Raw genomic sequence first — 24,734 nt, 5'->3', positions numbered from 1 at the left:
GTTTCCCCTTGAAATGTGCTTTGAAAAATTTGCAGAGCTCTCACATGGATCTTTAAGGGAATGGTGCTTTGCTGAGACTCACAGAGGTAGGAGGATTTGAACACTGATCCTTTCTCACTTTCTTTTGCTGTTGGTCAGAAGACAATTGCTCCTTTGTGGTTTCAAGTGTTACCTCATATTTTGCCTGTTACCCTAAATGTCCTTCTAGGCCAGCAGAAGATTCTGTACATGGTTCAGACTCTCAATTCCTATGGGTTTTAGGCCACACTTGTGCACCCCCATAGAGCCCGTGTGACCTACCAGATCTGGGTAAGCCACTTCCATTATTAGGATGAGATTATATTGATGAGATTAAGTCTTAAAAACCAGTGTTTTTAAAAGACTGTGTGTGGGTAGCAGAAAAACTCTTGCAAATCCAACAAAGCAGGGAAAAATGCAGAAAAGCTGAATCTGCTTTGTTCTTTCCATCCTGTTATCTCTGCTCAGCAGCAGTAGAAAATACAGAAGGATGGACATGCCCTCACAAGTCTGGTGACTCCATGCCTGGACACAGAAACCCTTGGGCATAAAGCTCCTCTTCTCCCTCTAAACTCTGAAACAAAGGATTTCAAAACACAGACAACAGGCACAGGTGTCACTAATTGTTTTCTTGACTCCCATGGGTTGAACAAATTTATTATGTTTGGGTCTGATTTCCAGACCTGCCCTGCAAAGAGGGAAAGCTGCTTGCATGCCTTCTGAAGCACAAATCTGTAAATGGCTTTCCTTTGCAAGAATCAAACTCTGTCATTCACTACTGTCTGATTCTGGAAGCAGGTCTTTGACAAACAAGGAAAGACTGGGAGTTTTTCAAACTAATTTATGTCTCTTGTTGGGAATTCTTTGGTCACCAAATCCTCAAGTCCTCAATTAATGGCACGTTTGTGTTGAGACAAAGCAAGGCTGTTCAACCATCATACTCAAAACCATCCTGGAGGTTCCATGGCCCTTCTACAGTTCCTCCTGGGGTGCTCATTTTTCAAGTATTTTACTTGGTAGGGTAGATTGAGATTGTGTAATGAAGAAGCTGAAAGAAGATAAGGATTTCTTCTCCCTTAATGTCAGATACCTGCAATGGACCCCCCACATGCACAGTAATTGCCTCAAACTTTCATTCTCAGCAGAGAGAGGCAGAGGCTGGCACTTTTATAGTCAGATGCTTCTCATAATAATGTAGACACTGAAACTGGGTGAGGTTAATAATGTTCCAGAGGAGCCTGTTTTGAATATAAAGGGAATTTAGCCTGCTACTTTGAAAGACATCTTAAAATTGGACTGCTGAAGTGTATCCCAAATAATGGTTAGAGAAATAATGTGAAGAAAATATTCAACAGTCACACTGGTTTTTAGCCCTTAATCATATTTGTGATTGTGTTAATCCAATACTTGAGTCCTGGAAATGCTAACCTGGGACCTCATTTTCTTCTTTATATGAAGAACAATCCATTCCCAGCTCTGGAGCTGCTCTCACACAAACTATCACTAAACCATACCTGTCACTCTACACCTGAGGAATTTCTGTGCTTTCCCATTTGTGTGGCTCACATTTATTACCACCTAACTTGGTGTTTTGCATCTGAATGGCACAAGGGGGGATCTCTGGATTGTAATACAACAGCTGGGGTCAAAATGCATGATGAAATTCCATTACTCTCTACCAACCTATTAATGTGAAATCACAGATTCTGAACTTCCATGAAATCTGAGGCATCTGTCCATGTGATGGATGTTCTGTTTAAGTCCCCTGCACTCAAGAAATGTAAATATTTAAGATATTGCTGCTTTAACAAGAGTTGATTTCTCTACCCTCAGGCTACAGATGAAGTCAAGTGCCATGCCAAGGTTATGGAGTAAATTGGTATGAAAGCAACTGCTGGAACTTCATCTTCTAAACCTCCCATCTCACCCATGGAGGTGATTTCCTAGCTCTCTTGGGACCTAGATGTGTGAAAATCACATCCCTGCCTGTGTTAGGAGCAGGAATATTGAGTATCTGGACAGACTGCACAGCTACCTAATTTCCAAAATATTTTCACATCCACAAGTGAGAAAGTAGGCTCTGAGTCACAGATGGAAAGAGAAAATCCAGGCCAGAGCTGTTCTCTTAGCAAAAATGTAGAATGGAGAGCCTTTTAATTAAACATTGCATACCTGAGAGATTTCACAGCCTGTCCTGCCCTATAAAAGACAGCAGAGAGAGCAATGGGGTATCCAGAGGCTCAGCCCAAGCTCATCTCTGTGAGATCTGCAGGAACACTGAAATCCCAGACCCTGCCAGTGCCCTCTCACTGCCAGCACTGCTGGTGGGCTGTTTGTCTGCCTGCCAAGATCCCCAGGTAATGGCCAGTAAAGGAGGGCTGTGAGTTTGAACAGGACTGGGCAATGCACTCTGTTTGCATTGCTTATCTCGAGTAATCCATGGACTATGAGAGGGTTTCATTGCTATTCAAGGCTAGCAAAGCCCAGCCTCAGAGTTGCTCTATAATGCTGAGCTGAGCTGCACATTCATCAAATCCTTTGTCAACCTTCCTGGTCACTCTGGCTTTATCTAATTGCTTCAGATTTTAAAAAGAATTATGATTAAATCTTTCTAAGTAATTTCTAATTTTTTTTTTCCTAATTTTAAACTGCTACTTTATTGTGTAGATTTACCCCTCCTCTTTATAGACACCAGCATACTTTCTGTGGGGTTTTTTTTCCCACTTTGCCTTGTTTCTTCTGCTGTCCATCTGCAGAAGTCAGGTGCTTCTGGCAGCTCACAGGACTGAAAGAATAAGAGGGGAAAAGGTTGCTGAAGCCCAGGGATGTCCAGCACACTGAGCTGATGAGCTGCAATACGTGCTTGGAGGATTGCCTTTCCTCATGGCACTCAGCCCTGCCTGATCAGGTGCATAAGCCAGATGTGGATTTTGGGATCCATCTCCATTTCTCATAGTGCAAAAATGTTAGGTTTCCTAGTTTGCATCTGAGTCAAGGTACTTTATGGGCAAAGAGCAGCATGCATTGTTAACAAGTTATTTACTGGAGCAAGAGGGAAAGTTCTCCCAGGCATATTCATAGACACGATGGATTTCAGTAAACTAAATATAATCAAAAGATTCTGCTTTAGAGGTAATGCTTCACATCACCCAAGTGGGGGTTTTTTTCCACTTAATAAAAACCAAGCAGACAATTTGGACTGGAATTTGAGTGACATATGAAGATCCTCTCCCTTCCATCCTCTCTAAAACTACATATTTGTCAGTGTCCTCCTCTCTCTCTGAATAGATTGTTGGTGAATGGATAAAACCAGAAGAGAAAGGACAATAAATTTAGCTCTCTTATAGACTCCACTAGGCTAAAGGGTATTTTCACTTCAATTTTATTCACTTTGATCTGTCCAAGTCTGTTGAGCACATCACTAAACAGCACATGCACTCAATGCTTTTGCCCACCAGTGGAAAGATTTCTTCATTAACAGCAGATTTTCCAAGGTGTTGAGCACCCATGATGACTTTATTGGGAGTTCCAGCAATGCTGGTTCTGTGGGATTCAAAGAGTAAATGCTCCCAAGATAAACACTGGAGGAAGGAAGAGAGTTGGAAGGCAGAATTTGAGGCAGAGCACAGAATAAGCCTGTAAGAAGATTGAGAGCAAAGGCAGGGGCCATACTGTGATCACACAGGCCTCTCTAATCCTATTGTAAGTCTATCTCTGAACATATATGCATTCTGTATTTAACACTGGCTTGATTCAGAGCAGCTCAAAACCCCATGGGAAACCACAGCAAACAAAAACTCTGTGTTGTCTTACATCCTTATCAGATTGCTGGAGAATTCATGCCAAAGGGAAAGCCTGATTTGTCACAATGCTGAAAAGAACAGCTTCTTCCAGATAAAAAACAGATAAAAAGAAGTTAGTAATGAGCTCCTCGGTGCACATGATTATATAATTCACCTTTTTAAATATGTAAAAACACCTGCTGACTTCAAGCAGACTTTTAAAAAGGCACAACATCAGAATAAATGCACACAATCCAAGGGAATCCACATGCATGCCACAGGCCAGATCTCTGCTGCCCAGCTCTGCCACTTCAATGGCCTTCACAGCTTCAGGGATGCTTTGCTAACATGCAGCATCTGAGAAGCAGACCCTACCTTCCAGTTCTTAGTTAGAATGGCTGTACAAGGCATTTGTCAATAAATTCCTCCCTGCAGCCCAAATGTCACTTTTTCTAAATTTTTACAGAAGTAAATCCTTTCCTAAATGACAGGAATTATATTGGGAAATGTCTCTCCAATTCTGCCCTGTTCCAGGTGGGTATATGCCCTGATCTCTGGGTTCTTTTGAGATAAACATGCCTCTTTTTTTTTCTTCTCCACCATCACTATGCTACTTTTTACTCCAATAAAAAATGAAGAGCTAACATTAAAAAAACCCAATCTTCTTTGTCCTGCTTTCACAAATCAGAATTTCCTCTTGCAAGCAGTCAGGGAAGAGTCCTTATAAGACATAAATGAAAGACAACATGGTCTCATCTGCTAGATTTTATGGCTCAGTGAGTTTAACACCGTATTTTACTCTGGCTCTACCATGTCAGGTACCATGAAGTATAACCTTAACAGAGAAATGTAAGAAAAAAGAAAGCTGTGTAAACTGAAAGCTTATTTTGCATGATTTTGCACGCTACCTCCCATTTCAGTGACAATATACATTTATCAGATGCAGACAAGCAGATCTACTGACACACATAATTCTTCACTGAGGCCATCTGCAGAATATTTAATGTGGAATGCCTTTCCTGTAAATAAGTGTTCAGAGAACTAAAAAAGAAATAAATTTCATTCTCCCTTCCTCAGTCTGCAAGAGAACTCCCCCATCTGTCCTGCCTGACATCTCTATCAGCATTCCCAAGTGCCCAGGGAAGTTTCAGACCCACAGTCCCCAGCTGGAACAGAGGGAATGCAGCACCAGTGCCTGCTGGAGAGATCAAGATCAGCTCTCTGGCTGCCAGACCTCAATGGCTCTTTTCTGCACCACTGAAAAGGATGAGGATGCTTCAGTGAACATTCTAGGCTGTTGAGGTAGATGAATAGTCAAAGCTGCTTTTGTGGTCCATGCCCTGTGTGTAGGCTGGCACCCTCCCATGGATCCCAAAGGCCCACGTGGCTTCTGTTGCATGCTCCACTCAGATTATATTGGTTTTGCTATCTAAAACTTGTATTCCACTAAGTTACCAGAGTGATCCTAAGGCTTTGGATGAGGAAGAACTCCCTTCCCTTTTCATCTGTGTTTCCCAGGTCAGCCTCAGCCCAGGGATGCCCAGTGAACCATGGCCTGAGTATGAGTGATGTGCTTGAATGCTTCAGAGGGGAGAGACTGCACAGGAGAAGGACTGCAAAGGTAATCTCACCTTCAGCACTTCTCTCATTTAGAAGGAAAGAGCCACCTGGATCTTGTCATGTGCCCAGAGAGCCACCTGAGCTTGAAAAGCAGGGACAGGGAGTTTACCTGCAGGTAGAGATTGGCTTCCAGTGCACTTCATGAAAATGTCACCAGGGCGCTCTCAGGGGGACAAAGACTCTGTGGCTTTGTCCCCAGAAAGAACAACCATGTCTGTGCTACAGAGTACTTGGGATAACCAAAGTCAGCAGAAGATGAGGAGGAAATCAACTTCCTTTCTCCTTTACACACCTTTTTGAGAATCCATTGCTTATGGCCACCAGAACAAAGTGCATTACACCTTACAGTACAAAATGCCATCTGCAAAGTACCATCCACAGGCCTAGGGATCTTTAGCTCTTCTTAGTTTATTAAAACCCCATTTTTGTATCTTTTTAAAACACTGACAACTTCAGGGATAATCCATAAAGATGGGATGTGTGTGACACAATCTGATGGACACTCAACTTATTTCATGTTCTCTTTCTCATGTCAGGCTCTGTCTGGCTGGCGTGTTGAAATCTTTTGATTAAATCCTCTTACTTCACTGCTTTCTTATTGAAACTCACCCTTTGTCTGGCAAAATTTTAATTACTACAGGACTGCATAACTCCATTCAGTGCTCTGATAATACCTCTGTGATAGGAGCAAAAGCCATTCCTAAGATAGAATGCAACTATAATACTCTATCATTATGTCTTCTTTTATGGCTCCTAGCACCCTCTTTATGGCTGCTAATATATTGTGGTTTCTGCCTTTCACCTACTGATTTCTGCTCTCCTTCACTCAATGTGTCCTTTTTCTCACCCAGAGAATTAACACCCTATCTCTGCAATCTCTTTCCTGCTCCCAGAAATAATGTAGGGAAGGTCTCTTCCCCTTGTCATGTTATTCTTCCCCATCTCTCAAAGACAGGGGTTTATACAATGCTCTGCATGTTCTGCAACACAATCAGCACCCAGGACCTGCTGCTCTGCTCTCAGGGGGTGCCTTCAGGCAGGCTGGGTGGACCTGACCCAAAGGTCAGAGCAGGAGTGCTCTAATCTTCAGAGGACTGAAGGAAAACTGAGCTAAACAAGCTTAGCTACACCCTCAGAGAGGAAAGCAGAGCAGCTTTTCCTCACTCTTGGTTCTGCTGGGTTGCTGACTCCCATTGACATCAAGTAACCATTAAAAACAGACCAGGTTCCACTCCAACAGGACAGGCAGAATTTTAGAAATGAAATGTACACATACATTACCCTGTCATTCTAATTTAAAATTCCATTTTAGAATTAATAGCAATGGCCTTCCTTTCAGGCAGTCCTCTCCACTTCCACTCTCACAGCAGCTGTATTGGCTCACACTATCAAAAGCCTTAAGGGGAACAGGTCAGTTGAAAATCACTGCTCTGAGATAACATATTTCTACACCTGAGAAGCCAAAAAGCAGCAATTAAGCACAGCAAAATAAATAATTCAATAGCTAATTTGACCTGCCAGGTTGCAGAGTATTTTTTTATATCCTACCAGATTGTAATTTAGTTTAGAAGAAGTGTCCCTGGAGAGCAATGCTGTGAGAGCCCATAAAATGCTGTAGTATGATATCAGGCAAAAAGCCACCTGTAAATGGGCCACTATTGTTTAAAGAAGTTTTTTTTGTTGTCAGTCCTGCATATTTCATGAGAAAGCGATGAAGTCCTTCTTTGATTTTTTTATGAATTAATCTGCCAACTGATTAGGCAGGTAAAGCAGCCATAGATTGGGAAACTAAATTGCACTGCAGGCACTTGACTTTTAGATGGAACACAAACCAAACAGAAAGCTAAATGCTCTTTTCTGTGGTAAAGGAATTGGCTTCTTTTTAATTGCCTCACAAATAATCCACAGACAGCTTTTAGTGGGAGCAATCCATGTGGCCTCTGAATACATAAATAAGCATTGAAAATGGGGGGAAATATTCATGCAAGGTGCAGCTTAGTGGGAGAATAGAACAGGGCTTTAACAAGAGACTCCCACCTGACTCCTGAGTTGGTAGGGCTGTGGGGTGGGGGCAGTGCTAACCTGGTGGGAAAAAATAGAGCAGTCCAGATGGAAGGACCTCAGTTCCTCCCAGCCAAAGGAGATGAGATGAAAATGGAGATGACAGGCAACCCCATGTGCACAGGTGAACAGGGCTGAAACTGGGAGGAGTGGATGGAGCAGGGTTTGAGATGGCTCTGAGCAGCCACAAAGGCTGAGTGGAACAAGAGGAGAAACACCAGGGAATACTCTGAGCCCACAGGTTGAAATGAAGGGACACAGGAGGCTCCTGGAGCAGCTTTCTGTCCCCACTGAGTGCCCCAGAGCAGGGCAGAGCCTGGCTGAGACCTGAGAGCTCTGCTGGAAGGAGGGTGCACCAGGCAGGGGGCAGAAAACACAAACCTCTTATCTTGGATATACACACTCATTTACTGGGCACTCCAGGTTCTTGCTGTGCTGATCTCAACCCTTCCTGACATTAGGGCAAAGCAGCACAGTAAAAAACCAAACCCTAACAAACCCCACAGCAACCACAGCCCTTTCCTGCTTACTGACACCATTGCTGGTCTTCCCTGGGTACAGTACATCAGTCAGATCTCAAGGTCCTTCTAAAATGATAACAAAATTCTCCTCAAGCCCTAGAAAAGGCAGCTTGGGCAGGACAAGCACTGGGGACAGCACCCAGAGCATGCTCTCCCCAGTTCCTGATCCTGTCCCATAGCTGGTATTACCCTAGATGAATGTTTGAAAAAATTTGAAAGATCTACTTGCTTTAAAAGCAAATAAATAAATTAAACCAGCTCTTAAGCTTGTAGAAAATTACTACAGCTGCTATTATAGTCTAACATAGTCCTAAGGAAAAAAAATGGGATGATCATAAAACAGGTGCACTACAAGACTTATTTTATTGCATCTCCCATTTTATAAAGATATTCATGAACATATAAAAATAAACACTCTACTCCTTTGCAATTAAGTTTCTCTCTAGTTGTAAGTACAGCTATTTTTAGTTTTAATTTGAGGATATCTCCCAGAATTGCAGAGCATAATCATTTCCACCATAACTCTGCATCATCATTATCAAATACCAGCCTATCTTTGGAAAATGCATGTTTTACATGCTGAAGGTCCCAGAAGTCCTTTTGCAGCTGATGGTACAGATCAGCTCCTACAGTCCCAACTTCCAGTAATGCCAAATATTGGCCACCAAGTGGTGCTACAAAGATTTATTCCAAATGCAGTTCTGGCCCATTAAACCAAAAGGGGATGGGGAAAGTCATGCTAATTTCAAGCCCTATTAAAATTGCAGGCAATAATTTAATGTTTCCCTCAAATGTAAATGCAAGGAAATTTATGAGGAAATCAGATTGGTATTCAAGTTGCTAAGAAGAAATGATAGAAAATGATGAGGAGGTAAAAGAAGCACTTGAAATCCTCCAGGCCAGAGCCTCCTTAATGGTGTGTCCCCATCTGATGGCTTTGGGATTTCACACCCATTGGGGTTCCAATTACTCCTCTCTCCACAGAGCCATGCTAGACCAGGCAGAGCAGCTTTTTTATGGTCTTGTAGCCATTGCAGGAGCCTGTCAGCAATGTTGCAATAATCAGGAGCACAATTCAGGAGTGCTTGCTGAGGTGATCCCTGCAGCCTCCTGTCACGGACATATTTTCTGAAAAATACCTTTGCTAGGATTTTTTTCTCCTGAGAAGCTGAGAGGCCTCAGAAATGAAATGTAAACAATAATTATCTGCTGCTGTGGAATGCAAAAGGTGCATCTTTGATTGGTCTCATGTGGTTGCTTTTAATTAATGGCCAATCACAGTCCAGCTGTCTCAGACTCTCTAGTCAGTCACAAGATTTTATTATCATTCCTTTCCTTTCCTTTCTAGCCTTCTGATGAAATCCTTTCTTCTATTCCTTAGTATAGTTTTAGTATATCATTTTCTTTTCATATAATATATATCACAAAACAATAACTCAGCCTTCTGAAACATGGAGTCAAGATCTCATCTCTTCCCTGGTCCTGGCACCCCTGTGAACACCCCCACAGCCTCTCATCCCTGCAGCTGACACAGCCCAGTGCCACTGCCCCTCTGGGCACAGCCAGCACTCACCAGCCAATGTTGAACTCCACGTGGGCATCAAAGAACCCCACCACAGGGGATGTTGCTGCTTTCCAGCCCTGGATCCTGGCTCGGATCAGCCCCTCCCGTTTGTTGTTGCGCACGATCTTCACCAGGCCCGGGTACCTCTTGTGGACATACTGGTCCAGGTTAAACTTCAGCTCAACTGCAGGGCAAAAGCAAAACCCACACAGGCATTTAGAACGAGAAAGGCCCTGCAATGTTGTGTTTCCAATATTCCCAAACCCTTGGTGAGTCTCAGAGATATAAACCTAGAACTGGAGCTGAGGCATGGAGCAGTTCCAGGGGTTTCAGCCCAGAGAAATTCCCCACTCACCAGAGACTTGCCCAGCTTTAATATGGCCTGATGGATCTGAGTACAGTGTTGAAGAGGTAGTTTGTCTATGTATTTTTAAAAAATTACTATTCTGATTCTCTGATGATTGGCATTAGGTTACAACTGGCCTCTGGAAGAGCAATTCTGACCATAAGCAAGTGTACCATGCCAGTCTGGTGATTTTTTTTATTTATGCTGTTCAGTAAGAGTTAGAAAAATAACCTCAATGGATTTTGGGTCAAGAAGTAATTCAGATCACAATTAACTTCCCTTTATTTTCAGGGTTTCCCCTTAAATATAATTAAGATTTCTCAATACCAGGCTTCTTTCCTTTTTAACTAAATGGATATTGAAGATCTCAAATAGACTTCTCTTTTGTTCATTTTCAGGCATTCAATCAGAGACGGAGCAGAGCTCATTCACCCTTTTTCAGCTTTCATTTCAAGAGGCTTATAAACAGGCAAATTACCAAATGGTTTCTCTATTTTTTTTTTCAAATCAATGTAGTTTGGTAATTCATTTACACTGCAACTTATTCATAAAGTGGCTTTTGCCTAAATATCTTTATCAGAAATAATTAGTAAAAGCTTCCAGGACATTAGCAGCCTCATTTTTCTGATCTATATTAGACAGTAGAATCATTATCATTAGAATCAAAGACTTGATAAATCTCCAGTTATTTAGAAGAGTGGCAGAGAGAAGCCATATAAGAGTTCACTGAGAAATAATGAGTTCAGTTCTCCTCAGGATTGCCTTGACTCAGACACTTTGCAGTCTCACATAATTACTCCACAGGTTACACTGCCATAACTGAAATCTGGATTGCATAAACATGTTCTTAAATCTATAGGTTTTGGAACTTGTTTTCATTTGAGTTGTCTCTTCTCTCAGTTCTCTCTTCTCTTCAAGGATCTTGAAGAGTAAGAGCAACTTAAAACTGAAAGAACCTAGAGCTGTTGATCTGAGGAGGAAATGGTAAATTTTAGGCTTATTAGAAATAAATATGATTTTAGAAGATGAATCAGTTCTGAAGTGTAATGTACAGATTGAAACATGACAGCTCTAGTCCCTTGTATCCTGAGAATCTTCAAACCTGGCTGTATTGTGAAACATGCTGACAGTAGCACCTATATGCTCACCAGTATTTGGATTTTGGATTCAATCAAGAAGAAATGATGTGCTGCCATATAAAAGAGTAGCAACTGTTTTTAAGGAGAATCTGTAGCCTTGCTTTCCCTTGGCAGCAGAATTTAAACTTTTATTCTATTGATGATGATATGCCTCTGAATTTGGAGAAAAGTGTCCTATTAAGATTGCCTACTAAAATTAAGATTGCCTATTAAGATTGCCATTCATTTTGTTAACATTTCAATGAAATCAACAGAGTTCATCCACATAATGTTTATTTATTATACAAATAGTCAATATTTACTCACAGCTTTGTGCAAATGGCTCAATCAACCCTCTCCTCAACAAACACCTTTACATTTCACACCTAGAAATCACATGGGGTGCCGTGCTAGAGGCCAAGTGACCTAAGCTCACCATTGTCACTGTTGTCATCCACCAGGATGATCTCCTTGAGCAGGTGGGAGGGGGTGTGGTTCACCACGCTGTGCACCGAGCGCAGGATGACAGAGAGAGCCTCGTTCACAAAGATAAACACCACTGAGATCTGGGGCAGGTCCTCTGGGTAGGTCATCTGCTTGCACCTGCAGAGGGGAAAGACACAAGTAAAACCCAAGCAGCCACTGGGAGCCAAAACAGACTGAAGAGCATCCTCCCCTCCTTGCTCTCCATCCGTGTAGGGATTTGCAGACTCTGTCTTTTCTTGATGCTTGAGGTTTTAGCTTTTATATTTTTCAGATTCTGTGCTGTTTTGGTGTGTAGTTCTGAGCATCATAGGAGGGGAGGCTGAGCTCTCTTCACAGAGTAGGGAGACAAAACAATTCCTTCTCTAGCTGGGGACCAAGGACAAATGATCCAAATCTCAGGCCCAAGAACATAAACAACGTGGGCTGAAGAGAGAAAAACAAGAAGGATGGAACTTCATGGGCTAAAGCTATAATTGGACAATTAACTCCAATATGCTAATGGACCAGAAGTTATAAGAAATAGAGATCTTGTGACCAGTTGTCCATTTTGTGACCATTTTGGTTCACCCTGGGTGCAGCCCTGGCTGGGCTCTTGTTCTGCCCAAGGTGGATCCATTGAGGCCTTTTAATAAATCCCTACTTTATTCTTTACCTCTGTCCAGTCTCTGTTCTAGGTCAGCCTTCCCAAGGCATCATTCTAACCCCAAGGAAAGATGTGGTAAAGGCTCAAAAGAAGCAGCCTGGTTAGGAGCAGCCCTCTCCATCAGCCCAGCATAAAGCCATGGTGTGGGCATGCACACAGATTTGTAGCAGCTCTCCTTCCCTGTGAGGTTAAAGGCATCTCTGAAAACCAAAGGACTATCAATGACTCTTCTCAAAAACATCCTGGAGAAGGCCTACATGGGCACACCCTGGCTGTGCTCCCAGGGCAGCCACCAGCAGCTCTGCTGCTAACTCACAGCTGCAGCAGGACTTTAAAACCAGCACTGGCTCAAGCACATTCTGCATTTGCCCACAGAGAGAGCACTTGCCACCCTTTCTGACTGCAGTTTGTGCAGCAAGAACAAACCCATGGGGGTTGTTGTACAGGCCTGCACTTGCTGAATTATTTGCAAACAGGTCTGCTCCCTCTGAGATGTTGCCTTGCTAGGCTGTGACATCCTCATTCACAATTTGCTTCTGTGCTGCTCACTGATATGTGTATTTTACCAGAGACCATTTTGAGAAGAAAACCTGAGGCCTGGAGAAGTTCCACAGCACAGAGCAGAGCTCCTGCTTCCCAAGTCCTCAGCCCATGCCCCTCTGAAACACCACACTGCCTTATTTCAGTGGGATTCTCTCCCATTAGCAAAGAGGCTAACTTTAAAAACTACCTACCTGTTCTCACAGTCAAAAAGCCATTCAGAATTACCATAGCAATTGCTGAACTTGCTCTCTAAAATACTGCTAATGATATCACAGAAAATGACTTCTCCTGCTCTTATCAAACTTTCTGACCTCTATGCTCATTACTTTGGCATAACAATCACTTTTTTCCCCACTATCAGCAGTCATGGGGATAGGGCAGGTGACAAATGCTTGACTGCTGGGTAACCTCTGGAAGTCAGTTATGAATTCTAGTAAAGTGTAATTATTCATAATTCCTGATCCCAGCACTATTTGCTCAGAGACCTGAGCACTCATCATTGATTCCAGGGCTACCACAGCTACTCACTGGCAGCCTGCTGGTGGCCTGTGCCACACAGAGGACCACTGTGCTAAACTTCTGGCTAAACAGCATTCTTACACAGCCTAAAAATAAGCCTGGAACAAGGACAGAGGTTTTCAGGAGACATGAATGCTCTGACAGCCCTCGTTTTTGAATTTCTTTTTTGAATTTCTTTTTTGAATGCAATTTTCCTCTTGAGCACACTGACTTATCAAAGAAGTGCATCAGGAATACTGCAGTAACAGGAAAGAGCCATCAGCTAAAAACATGGACCTTGCAAGGTTTCCTGTGATGAGGGACATCTTTTACCTGATAGCAATTTTCTCTAGAGTCCCACACATCCCAAATTGCACCTTGGAAACCAGAGCAGTCCCCAGGGAGAGGGTGCACTGCTGCTGCAGGGGAGGCAGAGGAGGGAGCCCACCCCAGGCCATCCCTCCTCATGGGGTCCTGCAGCAGCACTCAGAGCTGGCAGGGAAGGAGGGAGGGAAGTGTGAAACCCATCTGTGATGCCTCAGGTTTAACTTTCATATTTTTCAGATTTTGTACTGTTTTACTGTATAATTCTGAGCTTTATATGGGGGATGGTGAGCTCTCTGCACAGAGCAGGGAGACCAAACAATTCCTTCTCTAGCTGGGGACCAAGGACAAATGATCCAAATCTCAGGCCCAAGAACACAAACAATGTGGACTGAAATCAAACATGGACTGGCAAGTGAACTGAAACACCCAGCACGAGTTCCTGGTCAGACTGGTAGGGTAACTACAAGTGGGACTAATTTCAATGCTTTTCTGCCATCCTCCCACTTTAATTCAGAGGGGGGAAAAAAAAAGGAAAAAAAAAATCTTATTCTACCTTTAAAACCAGCACACCTAAACCATAACCTCCTAATTTTTGATTTATTTGTTCTTCATCACATTAAATCAATGCATTATTGTCCCAAGTGTGGCTCCATGGCCTTGCTGGCTCACAAGACTTTTCATGCCTTAGTTCTCAGTGATTACTTACACTGTAGGGCATCAGGGACTGCTTTAGATAAAAAAGCTGGTTTGAATTTCTTATTCCACCTGGATGAAGTCCTGCCTATCACTTCTTACTGCAATCTTTTGCCTGTTAGTTCTTCCCTTTTTTTTCTATTAGCAGGACATAGTTGAAAAATTGCATTTTGACTGCATTTGGAAAGAGCACTCCAAACAAAATATATTGGAATATCTTTGGTAGTGCCACTGCAACAGGAACACCTAGATGGGAAAAAGCAAACCTCAGAATTTAGCAGTAGTTTAAAACCTGTCATAAATTTATTTATTGCAGTGAGGATGAAGAACAGCAAAAGCAGCTGTCTAGCTGAGCACTTTCCAAAGCTCAGCAGTGATTTAAGGGTTTATTTCCTGCAGACTTCAAGTCAACCTTGAACTCTCAACTCCTCAGGTCACTTCACAAAATGAGATTGATGTGCTGAGGTAGTCAGGAGAAATTACTGGTCCACTACCAAACACTTCTGATGATGTTTGAGAGCATGAGCAATCCCAGTTAAGGTGTCTTTCCTTAAAAATCAGTGGGTGCTTTAAGTGCTTTGCTGGATTGTTGCCTGAGTTCTTCCCAAAGTGTTCTCTAATTAGACACCAGCCACAGCAATTTACAGTTAATCCTTCCTTCATTCCAAGAAACTCTAACCAGAGTTTGACACTCCTAGCCAAACAGTGACATGAGCAAGCCTCACCTGCCAAAGCACACCTGGCTGTCACCTGAGCCACCTCTGCTCAGCCAGAGCCTCACAAGTGCACTGCACTGGGCCAGCCCCTGGTGCCTGTAAGCGAGGGACACAAAGAGTGACAGAGTCCTCCTTGCAGCAGCCCTGCACTGGCCCTGGAGGAGGCAGCAGGGGACAGTTCATTATAGAGGGAAGGGGAAGGCTGTAACAAGCCTTGACTTCCCACGAGCCAAAGAGCATCCTTGCAGAAAAGGGCTGGAGCAGCAGCCTGGACACAGAGGAAAGCATCAGGCAAGAAACTATGAGCTAATGCTGAGGCAGCTTAGCACAAGACTAGCCACTTTTCTTCTTTCTTTTGAGAAGGAAATTACCAGAATGAGAAGAAATCAAACTGTACAAAATGCACTAGCAAGGCACACCTTCATAATCCTCCAGCCCTACTGCCAACAGCACCGTGGTAAGAAATTTGGAAATCATCCTTTTTTCAGCCCTGATGTTGTGCAGTGCCTGAGGGTTTGAAGCTCCCAGTGCTGTGCCAGGGAAGGGAGCTGGATCCCACCACAGTCTCCACTTCTCTGCACCAGGTCTGACCACACTGTGAACTGTGAGAAGAGGAACAATTTCAGCAATTGACAGCTGAAACCTGGTCTTGTTAACATCCAACACTCCTGAGTTTGGGAAGAATTGAGTGCACATTTGACCTCTGTGGTAGCTAAAGATGGTGTGAGCTGGGCAGGCATAGCTTACATTCAATATTCCTGTGATTTAAATCAGCATCCAGAACTGTCAGCAGGTCCCACAGAGTGCAGAGGAGCCCAGGTCTCCAGGGCACACAGGTACCTGGGCAGGGACACAGTGCTGGATGTCTGCAGGACTAGGGATTCCAGCAAAGGCTGACAATGCCATGGCTAATCACTTCCATGGGCCAGCTGAGGATGGATTAGACCTGATATGTGAAACAGCCCTGCAGGCTCTTTTCATACAGCATGCCAAGCTTTAAACCTGGGGCATCCTGCTGTTGTCTTGGGAAAGGTCTTTGAGTGTTCTCATCCTGTATTTGCTACTGCAGAGCTTGGCTGGCAACCCAGAGGTATTTCCTTTCAGATCATTTTTCTCTATTCTGGAGATGATTTTCACTCATTCATTCCCTTACATTGAACTGGCTCCTTAAATGAACATTTCCCAGGCAGCCTCCTGAGCCCAGCTGTGAGAAGTGTCTTGCAGGCTTCATAAGAAAATGGGAAAAGCTCTTTGGTTGGCAGATCAGAAACTTGGGGAAAAAATCATGTACTAACATGAAAAGGTCATAGATCAGAAACTGGGACATGAGAAAACAAAAGGTACTCAGCTGCACATGAACCTGCTCATGGCAGCCCTGTAAGCTTGGAGGAATTAAAGGGAAGGAAATTTTCTTCTGGCTGAAGCTTCATTCCCTGACAGATGCATTCACTCTGTTTGTATCTGATCCAAGAGAAACACGTGAAGTCCTCTATTTATCAGGCTGCTCTTACAGTCCATTTGGGTTGCACTATTTTTTGTGAAGGACTGTCACTGCAGCCATGCAGGTAGTTCAGTGCACTACCAAAAAAAAAAAAAAAAAAAAAAAAAAAAAAAAAAAAAAAGAAACATTGTCCCTGCTCTATTTCCCCGGCCCTTTTTTCCTGTCTCTAAACTTGCTAAACTCCAAAAATGAGTTTTGCTCGCAGACCTTAATATACTGAGTTTGGAAATGGATTAAGCAATGCATTTAGAGATTTCTGACAGCTTTACCCTTCAGGAAGAAATGCAAACAAAATTAAAGCTGCTTCATGAATCTTTAAAGTGTTTAATACAAGATATGTTTTTCCAATGAACTACTGGGATGGAGATGACTGAAGGTTTCTCTCCTTCACAAACCTGATGAAATTGCTGGGCTTGAAGAAACATCTGCAGTTCTGGCAAAAAAAAAAACCAAAAAACCTTACCCCTACATGCTCTGTACCTTGAAAGCTTCAGAATGATCTGTGTTCATGTTTTATAGCCACAGCAGGAGAACAAGTTGGAACAGCTCCTTATTTGGCACACGATCAATGAAAGGACAAAGATAAATATTTTAAAAGATTATTGAACTCTTTCTGTTTAATGCTAACAAATACTACTTTTAATCACTAGGTCAATATGTATTTTGAGCCCTGTTAAACCAAAGGCTCAGACTAATCTTACCTACATGGTTACCTTTTAGCACCTAAATGCTACTGTGACTCCTATAGGCACAGACGATTTACCACAGCTAAATCACTAAATTTACTGTCTAGCTCAGTGCCTGATTTCTTTCTCCAGAAACCCACTGAGGCTTTACAGCTAGTGCTGGATGCAATAGTAACTTTTGAGCTGCAGAAATAAACTAAACATTACCTTCCTCTTCCACACTGGCACGACAGAGGGGACGTGACAAGCTGTAAATGTCTCGTTCCCCAGCATGGATCCAGCTGCTGACCAGTCTGCAGCAGCAGCAGTGACAGGCCACAAAACTGATTAGCTTCATGGATCATGAATCTGTCAGCCAGAGGCTCCAACTCCTTCCTAATTAATTCTCCTTCTCAGCAGAGGATGTTAACTGTATTATGGCACAGCATTCTCTTTCTGTTGAGGGTGGATTGTCCTGCCCTATCCAAAAACCCAAATGGAAAATTTTTGAGTTCAAGGCTTGCTCTTACTTCCTCCCCCTGTTTTGCAGCTCAGGGATATTTCCTAAGAACACATAATATAAATACATTTCCTATATATTCATTATATACTCAAATATATATTAATTTCCTAAGAGCACATCACATAAATACAACTGTGAACAAGAGAGCAGTGGTACAGAACACTGATGCTCTATTCACCTTGAGAAACACAGCACATTGTATTTATGAGTAAGGTAAGAAGAGAAATGAGCCATTTTCAGAAAAAGCCTTGAAATCATGGTGATACCAGAAGATACCTTCTTCCCAGTCTGTGGTCCTTATGGAACAGCCTCCATTTTGAAATATCCTACAGCAGAAAAATCAACACCTTCTTCCTCAATTTGTTTGGAGAATTGCAGGTACAAGATACAGTGCAATTCATGTTGGTGCTGTAAGTCTGAGGAAATCCACTAAAATAACCTTTTCTCCATCTTTTCTCATATACAGTGATGTTGATGATCATTTTCTCATAAAGTGAAATCTTAAATCTACTCCATACTGTGGGAATTCCCACCAGCTTTTTTCACATGCTCCTTGATGTATTTTTTTCTTATTTTGCATCCAAAAGTCTAGGAAAGAAATCCCCTGCACTCATCAGAAAGAAACAAGGCCAAGTCCTTGCACCTGAGCTAACCTCAAACATTTCCTGCATCAAGGAAAAATGTCCTTTCATGTCAACCACAAACAAATGACTGCAATGTGCAATGAATTTTCCAGAACACATCTGGTCATGGCAATTTCCCACATTCCCAGGCTGGACAATTGGATTTGATGTCTGTAGGATCTGCAGACTGAAGAACAGCAGCAGCCTTCCTAAAATAACTGTCTTTTGTACCTTAGGACTCTTCACTGTCCTATTTCCTACAGGAAAGACCAAATTTACAGGAATTTCTGTCCTGTAATATTTTTATGAAGGAGAGAGGCCTTTCAAGCTGGACACAGGTAGGTTAAAGCTCCCCATCAATTTTCAATACAAGGACAAGGGTTCCCTGATAATGACAGATTTGTTTTTTGTTCTTTTTCCTTTCTTTTAAATTCCAGGCCAGTACAACTGTGACTAATTCCTCTGCTCATAAAAACCCAACACATGTTTGTGCCTTTTGTTTTATAACACGTTTGCTCTATTTGGTTTAATTCCTCCTTTCTCTAAGCAAATTATTTTTATATTTATAGTAGAAAGCCCTGAGAACTGTCAATCAGTGACAGATAGCACACTACATATGCATAGTTAACATATGCAGCAAGATGACTCTACTTGTAGAGAATATTAACCCTTATATTTAAGATTTTTAGACTCTTCAAAAGTAGCTGCTGCACACATAAAATAAGAGGCCTTCTATTTCACTGAGCTATTTCTAGTTTTCCTCAGGCAAACAATACCAGAAACATGCCATTATGTCTAATACCCTTATTGATTTATACATATAAAAATGCTAAAACTAGTTTCAATCACTTTTAAAACAAGCCTCTTTATTAACATGAAAAATGGCTCAAAGCTCGTGCTCACATCCTCCTGTAGTAAAAAGTCTTTGCCTTTTTTTTTTTCTTTTGGTAACTTAACTTGAGTCACTAATATGTTTTGAAATACCATCTGTAAAAAATTTCCACTCTGTCCCCCAGTGTGCCTGTCCGGATCTGCCTCTGGCTGTATGCATGCTGCATCACAAAGCATTAGGCTCATTGGAAATTAATGGAGAGGCTTAAATCTGCTTTCAAATGCTTTCCAAAAATCCCCAAAGAAAACAGATCCCCTGTGCAACTTTATTTTTAATGGTGCTGCACTTAAATTTAAGGAGGAGCTGAGCTAAATTCCAAGTGAACTGTATTCTGCCTCATTTTAGGTGATTAAAACAAATGGCTTGTTTAGTGATTCTCAAGATTTTGCAAATATCTTTGCCTCTGTTCCAACTGAATTCTTAGCTTTCATCCTTTTAAAGTAAAAACTAGAGAATTGTCTTTAAAAAAAAAAGCCATAAAGGCAGTCTTGGAAAATTCTGCTTTGAGATTGGAGAGCTCTTTGAAGTTAAGTGCAATGTAAAAATTGGTGAAACTGATGAATCTGAATTAAATAAAGGCCAAACTAAAGGCATTGTGTCAATTTGATTTGAAGATCTTATCAGCAAAATACATTCAGGGAAACACTTCCTTTTATGCAACTTTTTAAAAACTTAATTTTGAGAACCATGTTGTCTTGTGGAAGAGAGAATAAACACTCTCATTTCAGCTTTGCCAAAACTAAAATCTCAAATTTCCAACAGGGAAGGTTCACAAAGAGCCATCCAGAAAGCCAGAAGATGTTTTCCAGGGTGCATTCACAAAATTGGCTGCTGCCACCAAGGGTCACTGCTCTCCAGCCAGCCATGTGAAGCCTTTTAGCTGCACTTCCAGCAGTGGCTGTTAGCACTTTTCCCATCAAAGAAGTACTTTTCCACTCAAGGTGATGCATCAAGATCCCAAAAAGGTTCTTTGTGGCAAAGGGATAATTAATCCCAGCATGTCTGCAGGGGGTGAGATGGGAACAGCCCAGATATCCAGCAGCAGGGTACAGATCTGAAGGTAGCACCTCCTCTGAAGCTCCTCTCCCATTGCCTACTGAGCCCATGCCAGACATCATGGAAAAACAGTGGAACTGGTGAAATCAAAGGAATTATTTTCAATAAATAATGCATAAGAGTAAACTCACCCTTTTCCATTTCCACAGAAGACTTTGCTGTACCTTTGAAGCTATTTGTTATTCAGATAATAATATGTAATAGTCAGGGAAGTTATCCCTGACTATTAAAAATGTACTGCAAGTATTTAACATTAAAAATTCCAGGTACTTTTGTTTAATTTTGACTATCTCTCTGCCTCAGCTGGTGTTGCTGGTGCTGGACAGAGGCTGAGTATCAGAGTGTTACCTGGAAATGCAGGGCAATAAAAAAGTTTTCAAGGTAACTGCTGCAGAGCTCTTCATGAATTTCATTAAGGGTTTGCTGTCACGTTGCACTGTGGTGGTAAGGAGGAGAATAGAGGAATGCAATATTTTTCCACTATCACTTCAGCTAACAATGTTTTTTATGGTCTGGGGAGGATATACAACAACGTTTGGCAAACAATCCCTTCTTTAATAGGCTCCAGTGTATTTCACAGGAGACCAGCTTTAATCTTTGGTCAAATTCAGTTATGCAGCAGAATGTTTCTTTCTACCTATGTACAAATCCAGGATAGTTGGAGGAGTAAACCACCAAATGGGAGGTCAGCCATAAACTGGATAAACTCCACCACTGCCTGCCAGAATTGTAGTCAGAAGCTCTTTAATCTTGACTTGTTCCAGCTGCTGCAAGGCTGGTGTAGCCCAGCAAGGTAATGCTCCCCTGGTGATCACAGCACTTTTCTGGGGTGGTGCACCAGCTCATTTGACTAACCAGCAATAGCCTTGAAATGTTTGAACAGTAGTCACGGGCTTCCTCCTACTTTAAATGATCAATTCCTAGCAGAGTAAAAACAGAACCAAGTTTATGGTACGTGGGAGGAATTATGGTTCAAATAGAGCAGTGTTCCAAGAACAAATGCATAAAGAACATTGATTTAGCACTGAAAATGGGAGTATTAAATCCAGGATGTTTAGATGCTTTATCTGGGATTGAGGAGAGAGCCTGGTGGCAGCAGCAGAGTGTTCATAAAAAGTCTGAGTCAGGCAGAGAGGACAAAGGAAGGTGCATGTGCTGTGGGTGGGTAGGAAGCTGCCTGACAATCAGATGATGGAGCACATCCAAAGCTCTCCATGAGCTCTAGGTCAGGATCCCATAGGATAAATCCTTAGGCAAGAGCAGCCAAATCCTGAAGTGCAGATGGGACTTTACTCTCCCTACGTCTTCCCCAGTGATTCTTGCAGGGTTGTTCTCGATGCATTACAACTACTCTGTGAAATGTCCTATTCAAGGAAAGCACCTGAGCTTGTCTTAACTTCTCTGAGGTTATTCATCCACTTAAAACTAGGAACATATTTAAGTGCTTCGTTGGACTGCAGCCTAATTGCACTTTTATAGCTTTTGTTTAAATTAAAGGCTAGTTAGAGGTGAACAGCACAGTATTCGACAATTTCATGTACTTAAAAGTTAAATGTTAACAACAGTTCCCTTGCAACTATTTATATTGCTTCAGTCTGTATAACTTGAGAAAACTCTTGTGTTTTTATTCAGCTTTGGTTACATTTAGAAATGAGAAAAGTTTCAAAAAAAATCCAGACACGTTTACTGTCTAGCACACAGCTAATACCTAGAGCACACACTTTATAGCAGCAAAACAGTGCAGTGCATGGGGATTTTTTATATTTATGAGCTCTTATCCTAATTTAAAGGAAAAAACAGGTCAACATGTGCTTGCTTTTCACTCAGGTTGACAGAAATTAGGCACACATCCTAGACCAGGCAACGAACTTAAGTAAGGCTGTGAATTTGAGCAGGCCAAGGACAATCAGAGCCTTTTCCTGGCTCTGAGATTTGGCCATTGCAGCATTTCACTGTTCCTGCACAAATCAACCTGCTGAGAAACTACTCCCCTCTTCACTTCATGTTGTCTGGTATCTTTTCTATCTTGTCCACAGACATTTTAAATTCACATCCTCAGCGTTTGCAGAGTTAAATTAATTTGCCATCACAGAGAAAGGCAGGAGTGAGTACCATTACCTGCATGCCCAGCAATCCTGCCCTTCCTCATTCCTCATCTGCAGACACACACATTCAACCAGATCCTTCCAGGCTGTTTGCTCAGCTCTGCACTTAGAGAAACTTTCCCCCCAGTGCTTCCATGGATTCCCAGCTCTGTCAGGCAAAGGAGGGGAGTGCTCCTCTCTGAGCAAACAGAACACAAATTCCCTGTCTCTTGGTACACAGGTTAATAACTCCAAGGCAATAAGGCAATGGAGTAGCTAGAGGTCAAGCATTTGTTTTCAGGCAGTGTAGAAAACACAGGAGCAAAGCTTCAATGTCATTTTTATCTTGGGTTTAATGTAAACTTCACCATGACCCTCTGGGAGAGCTGTGTCCTAATGAAACTTCCATGGCAGGGATGAAAGCTTGCTCCAGTCACTGAATGAGACAGCTGCTCACTTTGTGGATGGAAATAACTGAAATTTATGCCTTTCCTCTGAAATTTTAGGGGTACAGACTAACTTAGCAACAACACCCCAGGGTATTTTAGTGCACTGTTTTAATTACAATTGCTGCTATTAATATCCCACCATTATTCAAGTCTGAAGCACTGTGTCTGCCTGAGAGGTGTGTTTCATACCACCCCAAGCCAGCCCACTGCTGGGGCCTTCAGAAGACAAAATGCATAAATGCAGACTAACAGAAGTCTGGTAGCATAGAATAAATAATATACTCACCCCCTGGAGCAAAGAAGAAAATAAACTAATTAAGGAACTATTTGACAACCTGAAGGCATCTCTCACACAGGAAAAATGCAATTCCAGAGGGTTTCTTTTCTAGAAGCTGAGAAACAGGGAGCTTGTGCAGAAGTAATACAGAAATGATATCTCCAGTAATTTAAAGCTGCCTAGAGCCTCCCTGATAAATCCTGACACACCAACACCACCTGAAATTGTGGGTGCACTTAGACCAAGCTCCTCTGGTGCTGCATTCAGCAAGGTGGCCTGGGTTGTCTGTGGTTTGGTTTTGAGACCACAGCAGAAGGTCTAGAAGCAATGCAACAGAAGACAAGAACATTTCAGAAAGCAGCAGGAGCAGAAAATAGAGCCCTCAGCCCTCAATATCATAAAACTTTCAAAGAACAGCTGAACTGGCAGGTGCTCTTTCAGAGAAACCAAACCTTGGAAAGGATCTAGATCAAGCTAACCAAGACAGGGAGCTAACATTTGCCAGCCTGTATCTGTCAGGTACTTCTGGCTCTGGCTACTTTTAAGAGTCTCTCACTTTTATTAGCACTAAATTCACTCAAAACAGGAGACACAGGCAAAACAAGCACGAACTGACACTATTAAAATGAAACACTGCATCAACCTGGAGTTCACAATTCAGTTTTATTTCAGACAGAAGAGTAAATTGTCTGACATTTTGGCCTGCTCATGTTTTTATCACAGAGACACAAACAACAACAACAACTGAAAAACCTTGAGGTTATGTGACCTGAAACCTTGACTTTCCTATACTATGAAACCTAGCCAAATAAAATAGGAATAAGAACTCACTAATTTTTAAAGCTACATCAGGAAGACATCTGGAGATAACACATACCTCACACTGTCAGCAGAACTAAATTTGCATAAACCTTTAAGAAAGAAATGGGAACTATTATTTCAAACCTTTAGAACTCCTTCAAAGCCCTACAAAGAATCTCAGGTATAGTGTAACAGAGGTACATGCAAGGAAACATAAAAGGAAAAGAAATACCACCCTGAATTCATTGCCTGTCTTGTTCTGTTACTTCTTTTTATCCTGTAATGTGATATCATGGAGTGTAACATAACATGACAGTTCAGAAATTTACAGGAATATCCTTTTCTCCCTGGAAGTGATAGCAGGCAACAACAGCCATGGGCTCAGGGGAGGGAAATGAAAGAAATTCTCAAATGCCAGCACACAGCTGCAAGTGCTGGCTGGATCTCAGCAGTGCTTCTGCACTTCAGATATGCATTTACCTATGAAAGAGCAGCTCACAGAATTGGTAGACAGCACTCCACCATTGCTCTTCTTTAGGAGGAAATACTCTCTCTGCCATGGAAATACTGTGGCTTTCTGGTTTCAAGTTCAAAAAATTACCACAGTCTCTAAGCATACTTTAAAAGGAAAAAAACCCAGTGGTGCTTAAGGTGAATGTGCAGGTCACATGAGACACATTTAGTCTGAGGATTGATGAGAAAAAGTGAGGGATGCAAAGCAGCTTTTTGATCATTGTTTCTGTTCCTCCCAGCTGACCAGGCTGCCCATGCTGGCAGGTCATTCTCCAGTGAGTGCTGCTAGTACAGAAATCTGGCCCTGTTTCTGCATGCCTTGGAGCTTGGAACACTTTGGGCTGGATCCACCTGCAATCCTATTGAATCTGGCTGCCCGTGGCTCCTGGGGGAGGGACTTGCAGAGGACATTAC

At 42.2% G+C, this 24,734-nt stretch overlaps 1 protein-coding gene across 1 annotated transcript in view; it reads right to left on the bottom strand.

The window, feature by feature from the left end:
• GALNT9 (polypeptide N-acetylgalactosaminyltransferase 9) overlaps nt 1–24,734 on the bottom strand; it is a 128,080-nt gene that overhangs the window by 71,178 nt on the left and 32,168 nt on the right. The window contains exons 3-4 of the mRNA XM_059863625.1: nt 11,467–11,633; nt 9,576–9,750 (exon numbers count right to left, since the gene is read on the bottom strand). Coding sequence (XP_059719608.1) covers nt 9,576–9,750; nt 11,467–11,633 — 342 coding nt within the window. The remainder of the gene's footprint in view (nt 1–9,575; nt 9,751–11,466; nt 11,634–24,734) is intronic.

The sequence above is a fragment of the Haemorhous mexicanus genome, chromosome 19, assembly GCF_027477595.1.
Source record: "Haemorhous mexicanus isolate bHaeMex1 chromosome 19, bHaeMex1.pri, whole genome shotgun sequence".
Classification (NCBI taxonomy): domain Eukaryota; kingdom Metazoa; phylum Chordata; class Aves; order Passeriformes; family Fringillidae; genus Haemorhous; species Haemorhous mexicanus.
This window is presented reverse-complemented; position numbering and strand designations above follow the sequence as displayed.